Source organism: Arvicola amphibius, chromosome 2, assembly GCF_903992535.2.
Source record: "Arvicola amphibius chromosome 2, mArvAmp1.2, whole genome shotgun sequence".
Classification (NCBI taxonomy): Eukaryota; Metazoa; Chordata; class Mammalia; order Rodentia; family Cricetidae; genus Arvicola; species Arvicola amphibius.
In genome coordinates this window covers 55,920,701-55,943,472 of record NC_052048.2, presented here as the reverse complement: position 1 = coordinate 55,943,472, position 22,772 = coordinate 55,920,701, and the positions used below count along the sequence as shown (strand labels likewise).

At 38.0% G+C, this 22,772-nt stretch overlaps 1 protein-coding gene across 5 annotated transcripts in view; it reads left to right on the top strand.

Moving 5' to 3' along the window:
• Nr2c2 (nuclear receptor subfamily 2 group C member 2) overlaps window positions 1-22,772 on the top strand; it is a 71,721-nt gene that overhangs the window by 25,955 nt on the left and 22,994 nt on the right. For 4 of the 5 annotated variants that reach the window (XM_038317876.1, XM_038317878.1, XM_038317879.1 and 1 more), the window contains 3 exons: window positions 13,375-13,414; window positions 14,027-14,137; window positions 21,794-21,994. In XM_038317876.1, the coding sequence (XP_038173804.1) occupies window positions 14,066-14,137; window positions 21,794-21,994 (273 nt within the window). In that variant the 5' untranslated portion in view covers window positions 13,375-13,414; window positions 14,027-14,065. The remainder of the gene's footprint in view (window positions 1-13,374; window positions 13,415-14,026; window positions 14,138-21,793; window positions 21,995-22,772) is intronic. The other variant, XM_042054429.1, reaches the window with a different exon arrangement.

The following is a 22,772-nucleotide window of genomic DNA, read 5'->3' as shown; positions in this document are numbered from 1 at the left end:
GGTAGAGTCCTTTGAGCTTCTGATATAAATGAGGTTAAACATAGGGCATTTGTGCAGTTAGGCAAGCACTATATCATTGTGCTTCATCCGTAGCTGTGTGTTTCTGAAATAAAAGGAGTCAATGAGAGAAAGAGAATGTTTCCATGTAACTATTAACCAGGTCAAGAATAGAGGACTTGGGATGTAGCTCAGTTAGTAGAGTGCTTGGCTAGCATATACAAATCACCCACATGTAATTCCAGTATTTGGATAGTGGAAGATCAAAAACTATCCTAGGCTGCATAATGGGTTTGACTAGTCTTGCATACATGATATCCTGTCTCAAAAAGTCAGAAAGGGATGCGAGGGAAGAGAAGGAGGGAGAAAAAAAATAATTTTCTCAATTCCAAAGTCTCTTAATACTTTCCATTCATTCCTCCCTCCTCCTCAGAGCTGACCTCTGCACTGTTTCTTATACTAGTAATTAAATGGGGGTTTTGGCTTTTTGAGACAGAATCTTTCTTGCTCTATAGCCCAGACTGGCTTCCAACTCTGGATTTGTATGTCTTGGCCACTAAGTGCTGAGATTAGAGGTATACAAACCTAACCCCAAGTGGGGAATTTTGTTCATTTGTTTAAAAAAATATTTAAACATGATTTACAACAATATAATTCACATATTTTATCTCTTCTTTCTAAATCCAGAGCATTTTCAGCAAGCCTCAAAGAAACCTGAAACCTCTTAGCTTTCAGCCTGTTTTATATAGTCTGGAGAGTGATGTACAATGCCCATATTTTTGTTTTTGAATGAGTATTTAGGTAAAAGAGGGAATGGTAAGAGATACACAGACATTATCAAAGCTAGTGCCCAAAACATCTTGAAGAAATTGACTGGGGTCATTAAGGCAGTTGTCTGGAATTTCCAGTAAAGACAGTTTCCAGAGCAGAGTGTTCCTGTTGTAGAATATTATTTTATCTGGGCAAAGCTGTGTTACATTTGTTTATGCTGCATTTTTTAATTATGTAAAGATATGTTGCATTTGTTTCACCTTGTCTTCCTAAGTCACCTGGTTGGTTTAATAAAAAGCCAAATGGCCAAAAGCTAGGCAAGAGAGGGATAGGTGGTGCTGGCAGGCAGAGATAATTACTAGGATGAGAAATCTAGGCTCGAGAAAAAGGAGAAGAGGAATGAAGAGAATGAGTGAGAAAGAGAGGGACATACCTGAGCCAGAAGCCAGAGCCTGGAGACAGCCAGTCAAGAGAAGCAGTGAAAGTAAGATATACAGAAGGAAAGAAAGGTAAAAAAAAAAAGTCCTGAGCAAAACAGATTATAGGTGGAGTTTTCCTATGCCAGCAGCTGCTTCCAAATAGTTACTCAGAAACTTAAAATATTAATTGTAAATGCTCAGCCAATAGCTCAGGCTTGTTACCAGCTATAACTCTTACATTTTAAATTAGTCCATATTTTTTATCTATGCTTTTTGCCATGGGGCTTGGTATCTTCTCAGCATGGCGTGCTCATCTTGCTTCTCCCTGCATCTGCTGATGACGCCTCTGATTCCACCCTTCATCCCAACATCCTTAGTTTGGTTGTTCTGCATATACTTTCTGCCTGCCTACTAGCCAGTCAGCTTTTGTTAAACCAATTTGAGTGACAAATCTTTACAGTGTACAAAAGGATTATTCCACAGCAGTAGATATTGTTGTAGAATATTATCTTAAGATATGTTGCATTTGTTTATGCTATGGGGTATTTGTTTAATAATACAAAGTTGTGTTGCATTCTTTTATGTTACATTTGTTTAACTCTGTGAAGCTGTGTTATTTTGCCTGTCTAAAACACTTGATGGCCTAATAAAGAGCTGAACAGCCAGTAACAAGTCAGGAGCAAGGATAGGTGGGACTGGCAGGCAGAGAGAATAAATAGGAGAAATCTGGGAGGCATGAAGGAGCAAGAAAACAAGAAGGATGTTAGGGGCCAGCCAAACAACCACACAGCCAGCCATAGAGTAAGAGTGAAAGTAAGATATATAAGAAAAGGAAAAGGCCCAGAGGCAAAAGGTAGATGGAATACTTTAAGAAAAGTTAAACAAGCTAAGCTAAGACTGAGCATTCATAGCTAAGAGTAAGCCTTCCCGTATTTATTTGGGAGCTGGGTGGTGGACCCCCTCCTAACCTACTTTTCTTACTTACTCCGCCTACCTAATTTTCTGTCCTCTTAAAGGGCCAAGGCAGTTTTTTTTATCAATGAAAGTAACACATACATTCCTCCATCATTTCCCCTTTTTGTTTAAACAAAAAAGAAAGGCTTTAACTTTAACATAGTAAAATTACATATAACAAAACAGTTAATCAAGCAAGAATTATAGTTACAATATTTAAATCTATTTTATCTTTTATCATAACTAAGGAAAACTATAACTATTGAACCATTCTTTAACTCCATCAAAGACTCCAGAAGGATATAATACTACCTAACTAAACAAGAAATATGCAACTTTTAAACTCTAGAAATGACAGAGACAACTTGTTGCCTGGACAGTCACCCAAAGTTCCTCTGTACTGTTGGGGCATCCACCTTTGGCCTTCAGGCCCATTGTTTTCAGCAGACATTTCCATGAAGCAGGAAATTTCAAAGACAGTTTAGTCACTTTTTGTTGTGTCTTGCAGAATGTCTCGCAGACTCTTTCATGAATCAGGAACCCTGAAAGACCATCTCACCTTTAGGCAAGTTCAGAAGTCCTCTCTCTGGGTTCTCTGTGTCCAGTTTATGTATGTAACAGTCCAGCCAAGAGCAGTTTCTTGTCCAAATGGTTAGCCAACTCATAAGGAGTCTCTTTGATGCCCATCTTCCTCTTGAAGTAGATTGGTGCTGCCAGGAGCAGACGTGCCTCATTGTCATGAAAACCCTAAGTTATTAAAACATTTAAAATGCCATATTCTGTAGCCTTTGAAAGATATGAAGAATGCCTAACTGAAATATATCTCTCTATATATATATATCTAGAAAATCTAACTAACATAACTACAAGCTTTACTATTATCCATGATTATCCAGTAACAACCTATATTTCCTAATTATACATTACAGTTTTTAAAATGAACTACACAATCAAAATACCTTAATCAATATCAGAAATACATATACATATAACAAATTTGACCTTAAAATCCATACCAATGCAAATTATTTATATCTATATCATATCCCCCTTTAAATGTAAAAGAACATTTATAAACAATATTTGGGAAAATGGGCACAGTTTTTTCTCTCCAAACTGTTTCCTGTTGAATGGGGGCATTGTTAATCAGATCTTTTATGGTGTAAGCTGTGTGTCAGGTTCATCTCAGTCGGCAGTTGAGTAAAGTAATTTTTTGAGGGTGTTCACAGCAACCTTTTAGGAGGGTGTGGTCTTTCATACCATATTGGGATAGAAGCAATCCACAGTGTGTCATCCTCTGTGAAAACAAAAGAAGACCCTCTTTTCCAAAGCATCATGTTCTTAGATCCAAATTTTGAAATCATATCGTTAAGATTTCCATTCTGGTCTAGCCTGGCAGCCCATATAATGAAATGTCTCTCTGAATTTAGCTCCTTTACAGTCAAAAATTTTAAAGAAAACATAATAAAATACATAATCCAGACTCTCTGTGAATTTTACATTTTTACGTGGCTTATTTTTATTTTATTATTTTATTTTATTTTGTCTCTTTAAAGACTTTACCCTTTTTTAAAAAGCATTAACTTTATTTTTTATATATTTATTTTCTTCTCCCTCTCAAGCCTATGTACATTTATCTAACATTGTGACCCATATCTGTTGATGGAGCAGCGGCTGTGTCCCGCCACCTGGCTAGCTTTACCCAAAATAATTACACGGAAACTGTATTCTTTTAAACACTGCCTGGCCCATTAGTTTCAGCCTCTTATTGGTTAATTCTCACATCTTCCTTTAACCCATATTTAGTAATCTGTGTAGTACCACGAGGTGTGGTACTTAACCTACCAGGAGAGATCTTAACCTACGTCCATCTCAGAGAGGAGAGGCATGGCAACTGCTTATGGCGACTGCCTGAAGTGTCTCCCCCACTCTGTTTCCTTTCTCCCACAATTCTGTTCTGTCTATTCCACCTACCTAATTTTCTGTCCTCTTAAAGGGTCAAGGCAGTTTTTTTATTAATCAATGAAAGTAACACATACACTCCTCCATCACCCCTCCCCCCTAAAAAAGCCAAAAGAGTAAAGAGCCCAAAGAGTAAAAAAAAAAACAAGAAACAAAAACAAAAAAAACAAAACAACATTTTGACATTCCAAGGTGGGCCTAGAGTAAAAGAAAATCCAACAATAGTAGGTAAAAAGAAACAGATTAAAATAAGAGCTAAGGCACATTTTTAAAATTTATTTATTTATTTTTTGTGGAAACCTGCAAGCTTAGGGTTAATATAGCAGCTTGCTAACTTTCTCTCTTTACTGGCATCTCCCTAACTCTTTGCTTCCACACAGCCCCAGCTTTGAAAAAAAACAACAACCACTCTAAGATCCCCCCTGTTACTTCCTGTCAACCAGTTGCTAACCCTGCCTCTCTGAGCACATTAAATTTATTTAATAATTTTTTTAAATCTATTTATTATGTATACAGTATTCTTGGTATTCTGCCTGCATATATCCCTGCAGGCCAGAAGAGGGCACCAGATCTCATTACAGATGGTTGTGAGCCACCATGTGGTTGCTAGGAACTGAACTCAGGACCTTTGGAAGAGCCGGCAGTGCTCTTAACCACTGAGCCATCTCTCCAGCCCCATTTAATAAATTTAATGAATTAGTTTATCCTTTTTTGTCTAAATAAAAATGTTTTAACCGTAACATAGTAAGACTATATACAATAGGAACAGTTACCAAGTAAGAACTACATTTACAATATCCAGTCCATTTGTATTTGTCAAATTCAGAGAAAATACTGCATTATGAATCCTATCTTGGTGAGTTCAAAGTTTTATACCTAGTTAACCTTCTATCATAACTAAGGACAAGTATAACTATCTAGTCTTCAACACCATAAAAGACCCAAGAAGGATATAATATTACCTTGAGTAATATTATATTAATATAACAAAAGGTGCAGTACAAGCCACTTCCAAAATGACAGAGACATCTGGCTGCTTGGACAAGTCACCTAATGTTCCTCTGCAACCAATCTTTGGCCTACAGGCTTAGAATATCTGGCAGATTTTTCTATGAAGCAGGAATTTTGAAGGACTGTCCTGCCTAGTCTTAACAGTTTCACAGTTGCTTTACTTTGTGTCCTACGTGCGCAGTTTGTGCAACATACTGTCATCAGTCAAGGCCAGAACAGTTTTTTTTTGCCCAGTGACTAACCTTGCCACAATGAAAGTGAACTCCATATGGAGTTTCTTCGATGCCCATTATCTTCTCTGAAGTAAACTGGTAATGCTGAGATCAGACATGTTTCACTATCATGAAAAGCCTCAGGTTATTGAACATCTTAATGCCATATCTTGTTGGTCTTTGAAGTGTTTGAAGATCACCTGTTTAAAATGTTTGACCTTGAAAACATACCTAATGTAACTACAGGTTTGATTATTATAGATGACTAACTACTTACTAACTTGGCATCTCTTAATTATGCATTACATTTTAAAATGAGCTTCATAAGCACATTACCCCAAACAAGAGTAGAAAAATATATACAGTATAATAAAAATAACCTTACATTGGTATCAGTCTACAAAGTTTTTCCTTTGACCTATTTTGCTGTTTTCTTCCCTCCTTGTCACAGAGTTAGAGGGTTAGCCCGTAACCAACACAAGGGATTTTATAGAACATCTTGAGACAAATATATTTGAAAGTAGTGTGGGGGACTACAACCCTACTTTAATAGCCAGCTTATCAAACAGTTGACAGTTTACCAATATAGCCCAACACAGCCATAGCCTTTCTTTATGTGTCTAATGTAGGCATCTCATAAATGGAATCATACAGTATGTGTTCTTTAATGGCTAACTTAATATATGTATGTGAGGGCTATCTATATTGTAGTATACTAGTAGTTCCTTCCTTTTTATTATCAAATAATACAATTGGGGACTATAAAGTACTTTATTCATTCATTAGATGATGGCTATTGGGTTGTTTTCATTTTTTTCCCCACTGTCAGGATAATATCTGTCAGGTTTTTGTGGGCCTATGTTTTCTTTTGTGTATGTATCTAAGGGTTGCTATTAGTGGTAGTTTTATTTTCTAAGTGACTTTCTGAGCTCTGTATGTGGTTGTGAATATATATGTAGTGTACATGTTTATGTTTACATGTGGAAGCCAGAGGATAACCTTGGAGTCATTCCCCAGGCACAGGTTTTCTCATTGGCCTAAACCTTAGCCTAGTGTAGACTAGTATAGCTGACAAGTGAGCCCGAGGGAATCTGCCTGTCTCTGCCTCCCCAGTGTTACGCACATACGATATATGTGGTGTGTGTATGTGTGTGTGTCTGTCTCTGTGTGTCTGTGTCTGTGTGCACCATAGCAAGCATGTGAAGGGAGGTGTTATGTGGGTTCTGGGGATCAAACTCAGTTATCTCACTAGTCCCTGGCCTGAAAGTAAAGTGGGTCTTGAGGGTTGATCTCAGATAGTTGGATTTGTGCTTTACTGACTGAGCTTTTCTCCCAGGCTTGTTTTCTAACTTCCAAGAAAATGACAAACTGCTTTTCAAAGTGACTATATCTTGTTACATTTCTTGCCAGCAAAGTTATGAGGGTCTATTTTCTCCATATCCTTCCCAACACCAGTGGGTATGAATTGATATCTATTGAGATTGTGATTTGCATTTCCAATGATGTTTCCTTACCAATTATATAATTTTGTAAATCACTTTTTGATATTCTGTAGGTTTCTTTTTTACTTTTAAGGCTAAAAGTTCTTAATAGTGGCAAATAGCATGTGTAAAAGGAGACTGCTCGTTCGTTTCCTGGCTTCCCATACACAAATAATCATATAGAAACTATATTAATTACAACACTGCTTGGCCTGTTAATTCAGGCTTCTTATTAAGTAACTCTTACATCATAAATTAACCCATTTCTGTTAATCTATGAGGCTGTGGCCTACAGGTAAGATTGATAAGGTTCCGGCATCCTTCTCTTTCGTCAGCTTCATCGTGGTGTCTCTCTGTCTCAGCCTACTCGCTATATATAAAATATATATAAAATATATATAAAATCTGTTCGGATTTTCCTCCTGGCTTTATTCTGCCCTGCCATAGTCCAAAGTAACTTTATTCATCAACTAATAAAGCAACACATATACAAAAGGACATCTCACATCATGTGTGTGCCTATTTTTTGCTTCTGCTTGCTTGTGCTTTAAGCACAACCTAGTCCAAAGCTACAGATTTATAGTATGGCTTTAAATTTTTGTGTATGGTTTGATGTCAAAATTAGATTTTTTTGTAACAGGAAAGAAATGAAAAGAGCTGGGCATAGTGAAACACACATGTAATCCTAGCATGTGGGAGGCAGGGCAGGAGAATTTCAAGTTTAAGGTAAGTTTGTGCTACATAGCGAGCTGGACTGTCAAACAGGAGAGAAAAGGAAATGAAAAGAAAAATTCTGTTTAGAGGCTCAGCCATACAGTCCATCATATTGTAGCAACAATATTTCAACTCTGTTTAATTGAACTTAGGAAAATTTTCAGGAAGTTTATGATAATGATGGCTGCCCTTTGAGTGTAGACTAAGTGCTTGCTATTCATTGAGCCTCACACCATTCTATGAAATGATAGCAGTATGTCATTATTGAATTTGAGGAAATTGAAATTTATATAAACTGGCTCATTCAGAGTCCTGTGTCAGCTAGCTTTTCAAGATCTCATAGTCTGTGGGAACTCAAGCAGTGCTGGCTGCTTTAAAAACTAGTTGCAGTTAAGATAAAAAAAAAAAAAAGCTTCAGAGTGGAGAGAAGACTTAGCAGTTAAAAATACTCACTCCTCTTACTCAGAACCTAAGTTCAATTTTTAGCACCCACATGGTAGCTCACAACCACCTTTAACTCCATCTCTTCTTCTTGCCTTTGTTGGCACATGTGTACATGTAGTGCACAGATATACATACAGGCAAAACACTCATGCACATAAAATAAAATCATCTTTGAAATAAGGTTCCTCACTGATCTCTTGGTCTATTTATCAGTGAAGGCTTTTAGATCTTTGAAGCTGACAGAATTAATTTAGAGACTAATATTAGATGAACCCAAATTCTAAATATTCACTACTTAGAAGCATATAATGAATGGGCAAAACTTTTTATCCTTGGAGACAAACTGTGTACATGAACAATGCTAGAAGAGAGGTCTTGGGATGCAGCTTCAGCACATCTGTAAAGCACTTCTGTCCTGTCTGTCTTAGTCAAGAGAGCAAAGGAGTCTGTATGAAGCTTTCCTAAGCTAACTACCACTATAATATTGTGTGCTCTGTTATCTTTTGGACTGAACTTGTTGATAAAGTTGATGCTTATGAAAGAAAACATTTTAATATATCTAGTCATTTCCATATACTTTTTTAGTTTTGGATACCCTTTTACAATATAAGGTTTAGTGGCACTATTCCTATTATCTAATTCAAAATTTATTTCATCATCCCAAAGTTAGGGTTTCAATTGCTGTGAAAAAGACACTAGGACAACTCTTATAAAGGAGAACATTTAATTGTAGTGACTTACAGTTCAGAAGTTTAGTCTATTATTGTCATGACTGGACATGGAGGCAGACATGCTGCTGGAGCTGAGAGAATCCCACATCTTGATACGCAGGCAACAGGATGTGAACTGAGACACTGGCATGACTTGAGCATACATGAGACCTTAAAGCCTACCTTCACAGTGACACACTTCCTCCAACAAGACCATACCTACTTCAACAAGGCCATACATCCTAATGGTGCCACTCCCTTTGGGGGCCATTTTCTTTCAAACCACCACATACATTGAAGCATCCCCCTGCTCCCTATGTTGCCTCAGCCCAAAGTAACCAGTGATCTATTTTCTTCCTTTATGGATTTGCCTATTCTGGACATTTTATATAAATAGTCTTGTGAATGGTTTTTCTGAGTTGTAGCATGTGTCAATACACATCCCTTTCTAAAAATTTTTTTAGATTTATTTGTGTGTATGAATGTTTTGCTGCATGTATGTATATTTTGTTCATGCCTGATAGCCATGAAGGTTAGAAGAGGGCTGTAGATTCTCTGGAACTGAAGTTATAGAGTTTCAAGTAATTAGGGGGTACTAGGTCTCAAACCTGGGTCTTGCAAGAATAACAGTGCTCTTAACCACTGAATCAACTCTATAGCCCCCATACCCTTTCCTATTACTAAGCAGTATTTATTGTTGTCTGGACTCTCTTGTGAAATACCTACCACAGTTAATATATTGTCTTAAGCATATTTAGCAGTATAATTGCAGAATTATGTTGCAGCTGTTTCAGTCTGTCCATTGTCACCAGTACTTGTTATTGGCCTATATTTTCATTGCTGTTGTCGTCATCCCAGTGGATGTGAAATGGTATCTTACTGTGATTTTTTTCTTTTGACTTGCATTCCCTAGTAACTAAGGATATATAGGGGATCTTTTACTGTGCTTATTGGTCATTTGTATATTTTGTTAATGGATGGCCCCTCCATGTATATGTTGTGTGATGCAGTCCTGATAATTGAACCCCATAGCCTAGTGTGTGGTAGGCACATGATCTACCACTCGGCTACATTTTAATTTAAAGCAATTCTTTATATGTTATGTGTAGATCTTCATATGTGATTTTCAAGAATTTCTCCCATTTATATGGTTCATCTTTTCTTGTTGGTGTTAGTATCTTTGGATATAGAAGTTTTTAATTGGGTGCTGGGAAGACGCTAGTCAGTAAAGTGCTTGCTGGATGTAGTGATATGAGTTAGTAATTCCAGCATTGGAGAGGTAGAGGCAGGCAGCTGGGACTCTCTGGCCAGCCCGTCTAGCCTTCCTAGTGAGTTCCAGGTCAGTGAGAGATTTAACCTAAACATAGGTCAGTGGCACCTGAGGAACAACACCTGAGACTATTATCTGTCCTGTACAAACACATACACATAAGTTTTTAATTTTGAAAATGTGCAATTATCAGATTTTTTTTGCTGTTACTTATGCTCTCAGTGACATCCAAAACCCATCACTTAAATCCAAGTTATAACTGTTTTCTGCGAGAGTTTTAATGTTTTAACTCTTCTATTTTGATTTTTAATCCATTTTGAGCAGTATTTATTTATTTTTTGAGGCAGGGTTTTTGCTTTAATCTTGTATTGCAATCTTTAATCCATTTTGAGCTTTTATCTATCTATCTATCTATCTATCTATCTATCTATCTATCTATCTATCTATCTATCTATCTATCTATCTATCTATCTAATTTATTTGTTGGTTTTTTGAGACAGGGTTTTTCTGAGTAACAGTTCTGGCTACCCTGAAACTCACTTTGTAGACCAGACTGGCCTTGAACTCACAGAGATCAATCTGCTTCTGCCTCCTGAGTACTGGGATTAAAGGCATGTGCTACCACAACCCACCTGAATTTTATTTATGATGTGTAGCTATCACCATTTGTTATAAAGATTATTCTTTGCCCATTTATAACCAAATTTGGTCCTTTGGTGAGTGAACACAGCCAGTAGATACAACCAGAAGATGGGATTGGAGGAACTCTTAACTACTCTTACTCAAACAGCAAGTAAAGAGAGCCCTTACCATGATTCAAAGCATTACACCCTGAGCAAGGATTTTATCAGGAAAGCCTATGTATGTTCACTTGTGAAGACTCATTCCTGGAGGTAAGCATATTTTCTGAGCATGCTCAGTTTGAAGTCATGCTTCATTCATTGTGTGTTCAAAAGATGACATACGGGAATGCATCCTGCACAGAGGTTTTATGACAACGAACAAACATTACTCTAGGTCACGTGACCTAAATATTTTAAGGTGGGTCAGAATACCTTAGAGAAATTTTGGCAGCTTCCTTGAAATTTTATCTGGAGGGCCTATTCTTATTTTTTATTCTGTGCTTGTGAATGCCATGCATGACACATGTATAGAAATCAGAAGATAACTCACAGGAATGGGTTCTCTCCTCCTACCCTGTAGGTCCTACGGATTGAACTGAAGTTATTAGGCTTGGCAGCAGGCACCATATGAAAACTAATGTGGATAAGTCTGATATATATATATATATATATATATATATATATATATGTACACACACACACACACACACGTTCCTAGATTCTCTGTTCTGTTCTCTTGATCTCTGTGTTTTATCTTTATAATAATCACTATCATTCTGTTTCACTTTTTGGCTTTTAAATTAACAACTTATTACTTTTATATGTCAGTAGAATATACGGTAACACTGAAAATTTTTAATACAATGCAGAATATTAAGTCAAGCTACTTAACATTCAGCACTTTAAATATTTTGCAAGAACACCTGAAATGTATTCTTATTGCTTTGGAGGTGTGTAAAACAGTCTCATTAACCTTGTTCATTACACTGTGCAGTAGATCTCAATAACACCCAAGGAAATAGAGTGAGAGTTGATAATTCTTGACATATCTTCCTGTTTCCGCCATTCTACTCTTCTGTGTTTTCAATTGTTGAGGACAGTGTGGGTAACTGTTCTTGACATATTTCATTTAGCATAGTGTTCTCTAGTTCCATCCATGTTGTCATAACTGACATTGTTAAATAGTTCATTGTATGTGTATACCCATATTTTCTTTTTCATAAACCATTTAAAATATTTTATTTTATATGTATGAATGTTTGCCTGTGTTAAATATGTGCACCATGTATGTACAGTGCCCAAGGAGGCCAGAAAACGATGTCAGATTCTCTGAAACTGGAGTTGAGGTTGACTGTGAGCTGCCACATGGGTGCCAAGAAGCAAACCTGGGTCCTCCACAGAATAGCTAGTCTTTTTTAATTTCTGAGCCATCTCTGCGTTTTTTTTTATCCATTCTTCTGTTAATGACACTTGAGTGATCACGTAACTTTGTTATTTTGAATACTACACTGAAATATAAATAGTACTTCCATTTTAGATCTTGTAGCTAAATACTAGAAGTGAGAGTGGTGGATCCCAGATTGCTTTGATTATAAAGGTTTAGTAATCAAATGTAGAAGTGTGGGTCCTCCTACATCTTCATTTTCTTTTTCAGGATTGTTTTGTTCTGGGTTCCTTGCATTTCACATGAACTTTATGATCAGCAGATCAAATTATGGAAGGGGAAAAAAGTACCTGGGATTTCAACAGGGATGACACTGAATTTGTCAGTTTAGGAAATTGTGCTAATTAGCATTATGTTTTGGTCTATGAACAGAGTTGTGTTTCTATTTAAGCTGTCTTCATTCTTGCAGTGGTATTTTCTGGAGATTTTTATGTTTGTTTGCTAGGTGTTTTTTGTTTGCTTGTTTTCTTTTTCTTCTTTTGGAGAAGTTCTCACTCTATAGCCCAGTCAGAGGTACATAGAATTTATGTGTCTCTGGTTGGTCTCTCACTTTCTGCTGCCTCAAGTTTCTGGGATTACATGTTTGAGCCATCACATCTGGCTTGTTTATACTTACTTTGTTAAATTTATTCCCATATTTTGTTCTTTTTTATGTTATCAGTGAGATTATTTCCTTAATTTTGTTTTCAGATTGTTTATTGCCAGTGTATAGAATACAGTTATCTTATACCCTGTGATCAGTCGTGAGGGACGTTTTGTGGATTCTGTGGGGTTTTATGCAAGAACATGCATATGGAGATGATTGATACATTCTGCTTCCCTCCTTTTTCTTCCTCTCTTACTCTCATTTTTCCTCCTTATAGTTTTCTTTTCTCTCTATCTTCTTTCTTGACTAGCAGTTCCAGTACAATTATATAGTGATAAAATCATACCTTGTCTTGTTTCTCACCTTGAGGGAAAGTTTTGTTCCCTATCTTCTATCAGATTGAGTGCACTCTTTATTTCTAACTTGTTGTCTTTCTTTTCTTATAAAATAGTGTTGGATTTTTGTCAAATGCTTTCTGTCTGTTCTGTCCATTAAAGTAATCTTGCAGCGTTTGGCGAACTGATTCATGCATTGAACCAGCCTTGTGCTCTTTGGGTAAGCTGCACTTAGGAATGCTACTGGATTCAGTTTCCTTTCTTTGATTGAGTTTTTATATCTATATTTGTAAGATAATGTTCATTACATCTTTAGTTTTGAGCAATATTGACCTCACAGAGTAAATTATGGAAACATTTTTAGGTGAGGGGGACAAGACACCTTTGCCTGGTGTTGGTTCATGATAGCCTTTTAATCAAGATACTGTCTTCTCACTTCAGGTACCCAGGTGACCACTCAGCACGTTGACCCTCACCTTTGGTAGGTATCTTTGTATTTGTGGTGAACTTTGCCCAACTTCATTCTTCCTGGGTCTAGGAGGTTGTCAAGACCCATCCATAAATGCTGCTTCCAGTAATTTTCAGGGCCATGCTGGCTCTTCGTGAAAGACTTTCTATTAAAAGTCATTACAGAGGAGAGTTTTACAGCTGGCTTTGGAAACAGTGAAAAAAAAAAAAACTTCAAAGAGCATCTCCAAAAAAAAAAAGTTACTTTTGATAGCTTTTTTTTTTTTCTTTTTTAAAGGTCATGAAAAGTAAAATTGATTTGGTTTGTCCTTGTGCTTTCAGCATCAGAAGCAGCTATTTTAAGTGGTGTTTTCTTGGGACAATCATGGACAGTATCTCACTACTTCCTTTGTTGTCCTATTTTGATATCTCAAAATTCAAGTTTATCACTCTAGGCCACAGCAGAGCAAGGGCCATGCTTGTGCTAGGCAAGGTAGTGCATACTTGTAATCCTGGTACTTGGGAGGTAGAGACAGGAGAGTCAGTAGTTCAAAGCCAGCATGAAGACCAGACCCTGCCTTTAAAAAAGAAAGAAAAGTATAGTCCTCAGGAAATCACTTCCTAAACCCCATATTCTCATCCATAGGTACCACGTACACAGACCTCTCGGCCGGAATCTCCAGGGATGACCAGCCCCTCCCCGCGCATCCAGATAATTTCCACCGACTCTGCGGTAGCCTCACCTCAGCGCATTCAGGTACTTAAGTTAGTTCCACTGGATTTCTTCATTCTGTCCAAAACCAAACTTGCCTAAGAGTTTCACTACAGAGTATATACCTCTTGGCATCAAGTAGAAGTGTGAGCTCATTTGTTTAGAAAGCAACAGTTAACAGTTTAAGTTACTTTTAAAGCATAAGTATGGACTGTTGCTTCAAATTCCTGGATGATGTACCGTTTTATTATTTACTTGCTTTCAAATTGAGAGGCTATATATATATATATATATATATATATATATATATATATATATATATATATTCTCCTATTAAATTAGGGACTCCTGCTTGTAGTCACAGCCAATGACCTGACTTCATAGATTTTTCAGTTGGAGCAATGACAGTTTTAATGTTTCACTTTTTCTATTTGGAAGATATATATATATATATATAATAGTAGATCTTGCCCCAGGATTTTGTAAGGAATCAGCAGATATAATGCTTTAAAAATGCTTAGAAAGGTTTCTTGTACATAATCATGTTAAATATGTATTATCTATACATAGTAACTAGTAGTAGCAGTAGCAGCAGTAGTGTTAACTGTTACTTAAGCAGGGACAGAGCTGTGAATCTGCCCTTAACAAAAAGACTTTGAAAATTATGGCAAGAAACTGGGAGGAAGTGATAACACATTGATGTTTGATTACTCAGCTGAATCAGAACATATGAACAGAAATGAACAAAACAAAAAAGCCCTGTTACATGAGTGTGAAAAATAGCAGGGTTGGGACAGCAGGATGCCTCAGCAAATAAAAGCACCTGCTAAGAAACCATGGTGATTTGAGCTCTGTCATAGAACCTAAGGAAGATAGAAGAGACTCCTAAAAGTTGTCCTCAAATCTCTACACCGTGGCATGCATGTACCTTCACACATACACACATTGCATGCATTTGTGTGCATGCTCACACACACATGTACGAACTCAAAATAATAAATATTCTAAAAAGATTTGTTTTTAAAAAGTGAAATAATTTCTGTGTTGTTAGTGTTAATGCAGATAACCTCATTCTTAGCCCATACCTTGTCAGTGAACATTGCTTCCCTTCGAGCCTGGAAAGAGAATGCATTTTTAATATTTTAGTGTATGACAGCAGTGTTTAGAACCTAAATAGTGGCTTCTCTGGAAAGGCTAAGAGGGAAAAGATGTCAGACTTTTTAGCCTGAATTAATGGACCTAAGATGTAGTCTTGTGACCAGTCAGCCATATGACCTAGGGAGAGTTTCCAAAACTTCTATTTCTGAACAGTGTCATTGTGGATAGTGCTGGTGTTACACAAGTGCAGAAGGATAAAGTGTGGTAAGGCATGCAGCTCTGCAAATGAGCACCAGGAAATGCTAGTAATTGTGCGATAGAGGTTTTGTTTTTGAGTGTGTGTTTTGCAGTGGGCTCTCCTGTATCTCAGACTGACCTAAACTTGTTGTGTAGCTGAGGTTATCCCTGAAGTCCTGATTCTTCTGCTTTCATATCCCTAGTAATAGAATTACAAGCTGGTGCTAACACACTTAGATTTGTGTTATAGCATTTTGTTTTGTTTTGTTTTTTCGATACAGGGTTTCTCTGTAGCTTTGGAGCCTGTCCTCTTATAGCCTAGGCTGACCTCAAACTTACAGAGATTTGCCTTCCTCTGCTTTCCGAGTGCTGGGATAAAAGGCATGCACTACCATTGCCCGACTCAGAGTTTTTTTTTATGTCTCTCTCTCTCTCTCTCTCTCTCTCTCTCTCTCTCTCTCTCTCTCTCTCTCTCTCTCTCTCTCTCTCTCTCCCTCTCCCTCTCCCTCTCCCTCTCCCTCTCCCTCTCCCTCTCTCCCCCTCCCTCCCTTTCTTGGATCTGTTGAAATTCATTATTGATTACGATAATAATAATTAGCTGCCAGGCAACATAAAACACCATCCCTTGTCATGCAGGTTAGCACGGGTCACCAGAAGCATTGCTGGTGTTCTTTGTATTGTTTTAAGGAGGAGGAACACAATCCCTCAGTGGAGGAACAACTGGGGCTCAGAGCTGCTGCCTTGGGGATAGAAATGTAAGTCAGGAGCTGAAGAGATAGATGATGGAGAACACAGGAAACATTAGGTTTAATTTTTACTTTTTAATCCAGCTTTTAAAAGGAAGGTAAGTTAAGGGAAAAGGAATTTATACTGTTACATTTTGAAGATGATTGTGAGATTTTTCTGCCTTGTTTGTTCTTCAGTGGTGACTTTGTGTGAATCCTCTGTGTTTTGAGGTTCTCCTGGGATGGTCCTTCATCTCCCCTTTTTTTCAAGAAAAGCATTATTGTAATCATTGACCAACTTTACTTAAGTGCTTGTTTCTAAAATACATTTACCTGTATAACATTCAACTATATTATATATTGAGATTCATATACAATTTTGTTAGAAGTAACTAGTTACATTTTTTCTTTTTTGAAAGTTTGACATCTTGTGATCTCAAGTAGACAGCTTCTAGGACTCTTTTATATATATAGCCTTTCTAGATCTGCTTCCTACTTCCAATACATTGTGTTTTGTGCTTTCTAGTCCACCACTTTCTGCTGTTTTTTTTTTTTACTCTGATACTCCAGGGACCTCTCTTGATACTCAGAAGAGTTGTTGCTTGCCTGTGAGGGTTGCATAGGCAATATGTGCATGCTGTATCAGAGTTCCACCATACAAGGCACAGGGTTGACATAGGTTTCTCTCAGTAGAAACCTCAAACTCAAACTCACTGTGTAGCTGAGGATACTTTAAATATCCATGTGCCTCCTAAGTGAGAATTATGTACCACCACACCTATTTTATATGGTGCTTGAAGATCAAATATAGGGCCATGTGCATGTCAGGCAAGCATTCTATTAACTGAGCCCCAGATCTCTGTCCCTTCTTTTCTTCCTTTAAAAAAAAAGTTTAAGAAATTTTATTTGTTTTTAATTTTATATTATAATTTGAGACGAGATAAAATCTGGAACTTGCAATTTTGGCTAGCCTAGCTGGCCAGTAAACCCTTGGATCTGCTGTGGTTACAGGTTTTCCTTGCCATGCCCAACTTTTTTGTGCGTGTTTGGGAAGCATTTCACTGACTTAACCATATTCTCAGCCCCTCTTATTCTTTCAAAGAAGGATCAACCTTTTGTGCATCTTTTGCCCATGTTATTTTTTTTTTAAGCGTGGTTCCATATTGTCTTAGGTTTCTCTTGCTTGTGATAGAACACACTGTGACCAAAAGCAACTTGGAGAGGAAATGGGTTTATTTGACTTAAACGTCCATGGCAGTCCATATCTAAGGAAGTCAGAGAAGGAACATGGAGACACAAGCTGAAGCACTGATGAAAGAGGGATACTTCTTACTGGCTTGCTCCCCATGACTTGCCCCACCTGCTTTTGTGTACAGCCAGGACCATCTGCCCTGAGGTAGCTGGGGCCCTCTCACATCAATCATTAATTACGAAAACGGTCCATGTTTTTTGGTTTTTGAGACAGGCATTTTGTAGACCAGGCTGGCCTCGAACTCACAGAGATCTGCCTGCCTCTGCCTCCTGAGTGATGAGATTAAAGGTATTTTCAGGTTTTATATAACCAAAAAGTACTGTTTTCCATGTCTTTTCCTGGATTCTTATTCCACTTTTCAACACCTAATTTTGTTGCAGTTATCTTACTGTATCTAAATATACTTTATGATTTAAATTACTTTTTGCATATATATGCAAGCACTTGTGTGTGTGTATATATATATATATGAAAAGGCTATGCCTTTCCATAACTACTGCTCTAAAGTATCCTTGGTCCTTCAGCTGAGTTATTTGCCATACAGGAGAGACCTATTTAGAATATGGTGTGCAGACCATCCATAAAATGGAGAGTAATTCTGGTTTAATTGTGTTACTGGCTGTGTTTCCTGTTGCCCTTCTGTCCCTAATGGAAAATGTTGGGGTTCTACAGAATGATACTCTGGGATGTTTGCTCCAACTTTCTTTATTGGCTCCAGCTGAGCAGATAGCTTTAGGTGTCATTATACACCAGTGGCTGCCAAATAGCTAGCCAAGACATCTGCTGTGAGCCCTACTTAGCCTATGGTAAAATTACTCTTATAACTGTGTCTTCAACCTGTGTCTTATCCAGAAATAATATTGTTTTAATTTCTACTTAAGTTTCATTGAGCTTGAGAATATATTGCATTTACTTTCCAATCTGCAAACTCTTTTACAATGCATTTTAATAGCCAGAATGTAGTTTCTGTTTGTGACTCTCCTGTGCAAGTTTGAGGAGAGATACTGTAAATATCAGAGAGATTACTGTACGAATGCCATTTATATCAGGCTGACTGTGCAGGATAGCCTGCTAGTTCCTTACTAGTTATTATGCCTGCTGGTGTTTACAGGAATGCATTGACATCTCCATCTATAGCTGTGGAATTCCCTTTTCTTCCCTCTAGTTCTGTCTGGGTTTGCCTTGTATTTTTTTTTGGGGGGGGGGATTGATTATAGTGATAGAACCTAGGGTTTGGCACATGCTAACCAATAGCTGAACTACATCCTCCTAACCCCAGATACCTAATGTATTTTGCTATTTGTTGTTTGGTGCATATGGGTTTAGGATTGTTACATCTTTGAGAATTGATTCTCATTATATAGTGCCTCTACACAGGACCTGATAGTTTCCTTGTTTTGAAGTTTATTTTGTTTGAGATTAATATAGTTTCTCCATTGTTTTTGTTATGTTAATCCTACTAGTCGAGAATAAGACTACTACCACAATTTAAAGCCAAATTTGAAGCAAGCTTATTAAATACTGGCCAGGTGGATGGGCTCTGACCAGCTCCATATCCAGGGTTCCTGGAAAATGGCCCCTGGATCAAGTTTTTGCAAGAGCTTAAAAAGGAAAACCCATAATTCATTGCATTTTCCATCAGGTCCAATCAAGCAAGTATACATCCTGACGTATTTCCTGTCTGTGAACCACCCGCTCATGTGTGATCAGGCACATCCAGTGCAGATGGATCAAACAACCTTGTTTAGAGGAGTGAAACCTGTGGCTTGTTACCTCTCATAAACAACAGCTTCCAGCATTTCAGGAACTGTCCGTCTGTCTGTCTTGGGCAAGGGGCTTCCAGATCAGAGACATTTTTGTTTCATGAATCTCTTAGGCATAGTAATTAACTTTGACACTACAGTTACTGTTTTTGTTTTGCTTTTTATCTTTATGTACAAGGTACATCTCTCTTCATCTGTTCATTTGTGTCTTTATATATGAAATGTGTTGTCTTGTTTTACTTAATAATCTTCGTATTTTCATTGGTGTATGCAGACTGATTATTCATATTCACGTGGTTATCAATAACTTGAGGTTAATATCACACTTTTGTGTAACTTCTGTGTTAATTGCCAGAGGTTTTTCTTTCTGGTTTTAGTGGAGATATTTATGTGATTTCTTTTGCTGCATATCAAATATATATCTTCTTAAAATGGTTTCAGTTGTTGTCTTAGTGCTTACAATTTACATCTTAATAATTTAAGGCCACCTACAAATGATACATAATTGTTAGTGACATGCACATTACAAGAAAAGAAAAAGAAAAACTTTTAAAATTACACTTCAGTAGCATTGTGGTCTGTTTACCCTGTTAGGTCATCCCTGTCTTATCTAGTTCTATCCAACACTACTTAAAAAGTAGTTCTGTACCCATTTTCCTTTCACTTTATTCCCTGGAAGCCACGAAGAACACAAGATGTATGTTGTGCTCAGCTCTTTTCACTAAACTATAGTAAGTGCCCATCACCTCTGAATGGGTAGAAGGTCACAGAGAATAGGATTTCTCCTCTCAGTCCTCTCCACACCAGTTCTCTCTTACTGGTTGGCAAAGAGCATGGCCATTGTTTCAGGCAGGAAAATCTGGACTTGCCTCTTAGCATAAGCTTGCCAAGACTGCAGTACAAGCTTCCCCAAACTTTGTAATATAACAGAAACAGTTCTCCACAGCTCTGGAGGCCAAGCATGTGAATAAAATTGAGGTGCTGTAGGGATGTGGGAGTCCCCTTTGTGTGCTATGATTACCATTAATAAAGAAACTGCCTTGGCCTGTTGATAGGGCAGAACTTAGGTAGGTGGGGAAAACTGGACTGAATGCTGGGAGAAGGAAGGCAGAGGGAGACGCTGTGGAGCCACTAGAGATAGACATGCTGAAACTTTGCTGATAGGCCACAACCTCATGGTGATACACAAATTAATGGAGATGAGTTAAATTAAGATGTAAGAGTTAGCCACTAAGAAGTTATAGCTAATGGGCCAAGCAGTGTTTTAAATAATATAGTTTCTGTGTGATTATTTCGGGGCCAAGCTAGTTGGGCGGCTGGAACAAATAAGCAGCTCTGCCCTGCAGCACTGCAGGGTCTTAGGGACGCCCCTTCTTAGCTTCCCTACTTTCTTGCAGCTGTTTCTCTCCAGGCTTGCTTCTGTTGTCTCATAGTCTTTTGTGAACTGTAGGCAAGGATGGATGTGACTTTGTCCAATATTCTCCGTGTCCTATGTTTACTTAGTGTTCCTCATTTAAGAAATGGTACATAAAAGCTAAGTGTGGTGTCACACACCTGTAATCCCAGTCTTGAGAATCTGAGGCATAAGAATTATGAGTTCAAGGAAGAAGAGGCTCTGAGTTTTTGAAGAATTATAATCAGGCCTTCTTCTGAGTCAGTGTATTCCACCTTCTTTTATTATCTTCACTCCATGCGCAAGGACTCTTCTGACCCTGACTATACAACAGTAAAGTTAGATGTGGCCTCTAAGATCTCAGAGTCAGACCATGGAGTGGGCTGGTGATGAATCACAGTGGAAAGGCAAGTGAATTCTGTCACTCAAGACAAGGTTTCTTAACAGGACCTTCCCTTCAAAAGTATCACTTCTTTAAAGCAATATCTCCCGATTTTTGAAAAGTTAAGGCTGCCTTCTTTTTTGACTATGTTAAGATTGGGGGTGGGGGAGCTTTTTGCTTTCTTTTTTTAATGTTTAAGTCTTATCTATTATGATTGTCTTCACAAAGGGCTTTTAATTCTAAAAAAAATAGTAAAGATAAGATCTAGAGTGAAACTAATTGATGAAAAAGTAATTTCTGAAAAAGGCACTATTTATCCTACTTCACCATGGAACATGTATGTCAGTTACTTTTCTTGTTGTTTTGACAAGATGACAAAGTAAATTTAAAAAAAGAGGGCTTTTATTTTGGTTCATATTTAGAATACAGTCATATACCCTAAAAGTTATGTCAGCAGAAACATAAGGTAGCTGGTCACATTGCATCCATAGTAAGACAGCAGAACGATTGATTGCTGGTCCTAGGACAGCCCATTTTTCTCCTTTTTATTCTATTCAGTTCAGGGTCCCAGTTCATGGAATGGCACCACTCACATTCAGGGTGGGTCTTCCCTCCATAGTCAAATCTTTCTGGAAAGACTCCCATAGACATATATAGAGGTGTGCTTCCACACTGATTCTAACTCCAGTCAGGTTGGCAGTGAAGATTAGCCATCATAATATATCTTAGACCAGCATTGATTCTAGTCATCACCTGCAGTAGATCACAGGAGCACTGCCTGCATGTGCAAATGCAAATGCACAGATCTGAAGACACACCACACAAAGGGGCTTCCATGTTGTATCTTGTAGATTGTAACAGATCAGCAGACAGGACAGAAGATCCAGATAGTCACCGCAGTGGACGCCTCTGGATCTTCCAAACAGCAGTTCATCCTAACCAGCCCAGATGGAGCTGGAACTGGGAAGGTGATCCTGGCGTCTCCAGAGACATCCAGTGCCAAGCAGCTCATATTCACCACCTCGGACAACCTTGTCCCTGGCAGGATCCAGGTAAGGCCTGTTGATTGGCGGCTGTTTCTGTACTTGATACTTGAACTGCTTCTCAGCTCCGTTTTGCCCTCCCTTGGAGGCCATATCCACCCTAGGAGGGCCTTTGGGAATTTACAAGGATGGCAGGATTGCTGCTTAAGATAACTAAACTAAAAACCAGTAAATTGAGTGGCTGCACCCAGAAGGCAGTCAGCAAGAACAATAACAAGAAACAGAAGCTAAGCCAAGGAAAAGTGGCTGGCATAGGCAAGGTGATAGTGAGGGCCACTGGAGAATTGATCTTAAAAGACCACATGGTGAGACCATTAGCATATATATATATTTTCCTTTTGTGCTCTAACCTACCTGTTTATTGATTTTTATTGAGCGCTACATTTTTCTCTGCCCCTTCCCCCCCCCCCTCCCCTCCACTTCAACTCTTCCCCCAAAGTCCCCATGCTCCCACTTTACTCAGGAGATCTTGTCTTCTTCTACTTCCCATTAGCCTATATTTTTAAGACACCCTCTAGAGCTGACCATCTGCTCTTTCTTACTAATAGGTTTTCTGCCTCCTGATAATAGGTTTCTCCACCAATGTAATAAGCCAGATTAAGCCAAATTGAAAAAGTGTAACAGGTTTATTTGAGCAAAGCAACCCAGACGAGTTCTCCAGTCCCAGAGAATATTTTGAGGAACTACTCTTTACTTCCTATCACCAGCTTTGTCCTATTTATCTCTACTCTGGGAGGGAAAAGGAGAAGCAAGATGGGATTGGTGCAGCCACAAAAATATGAGCAGA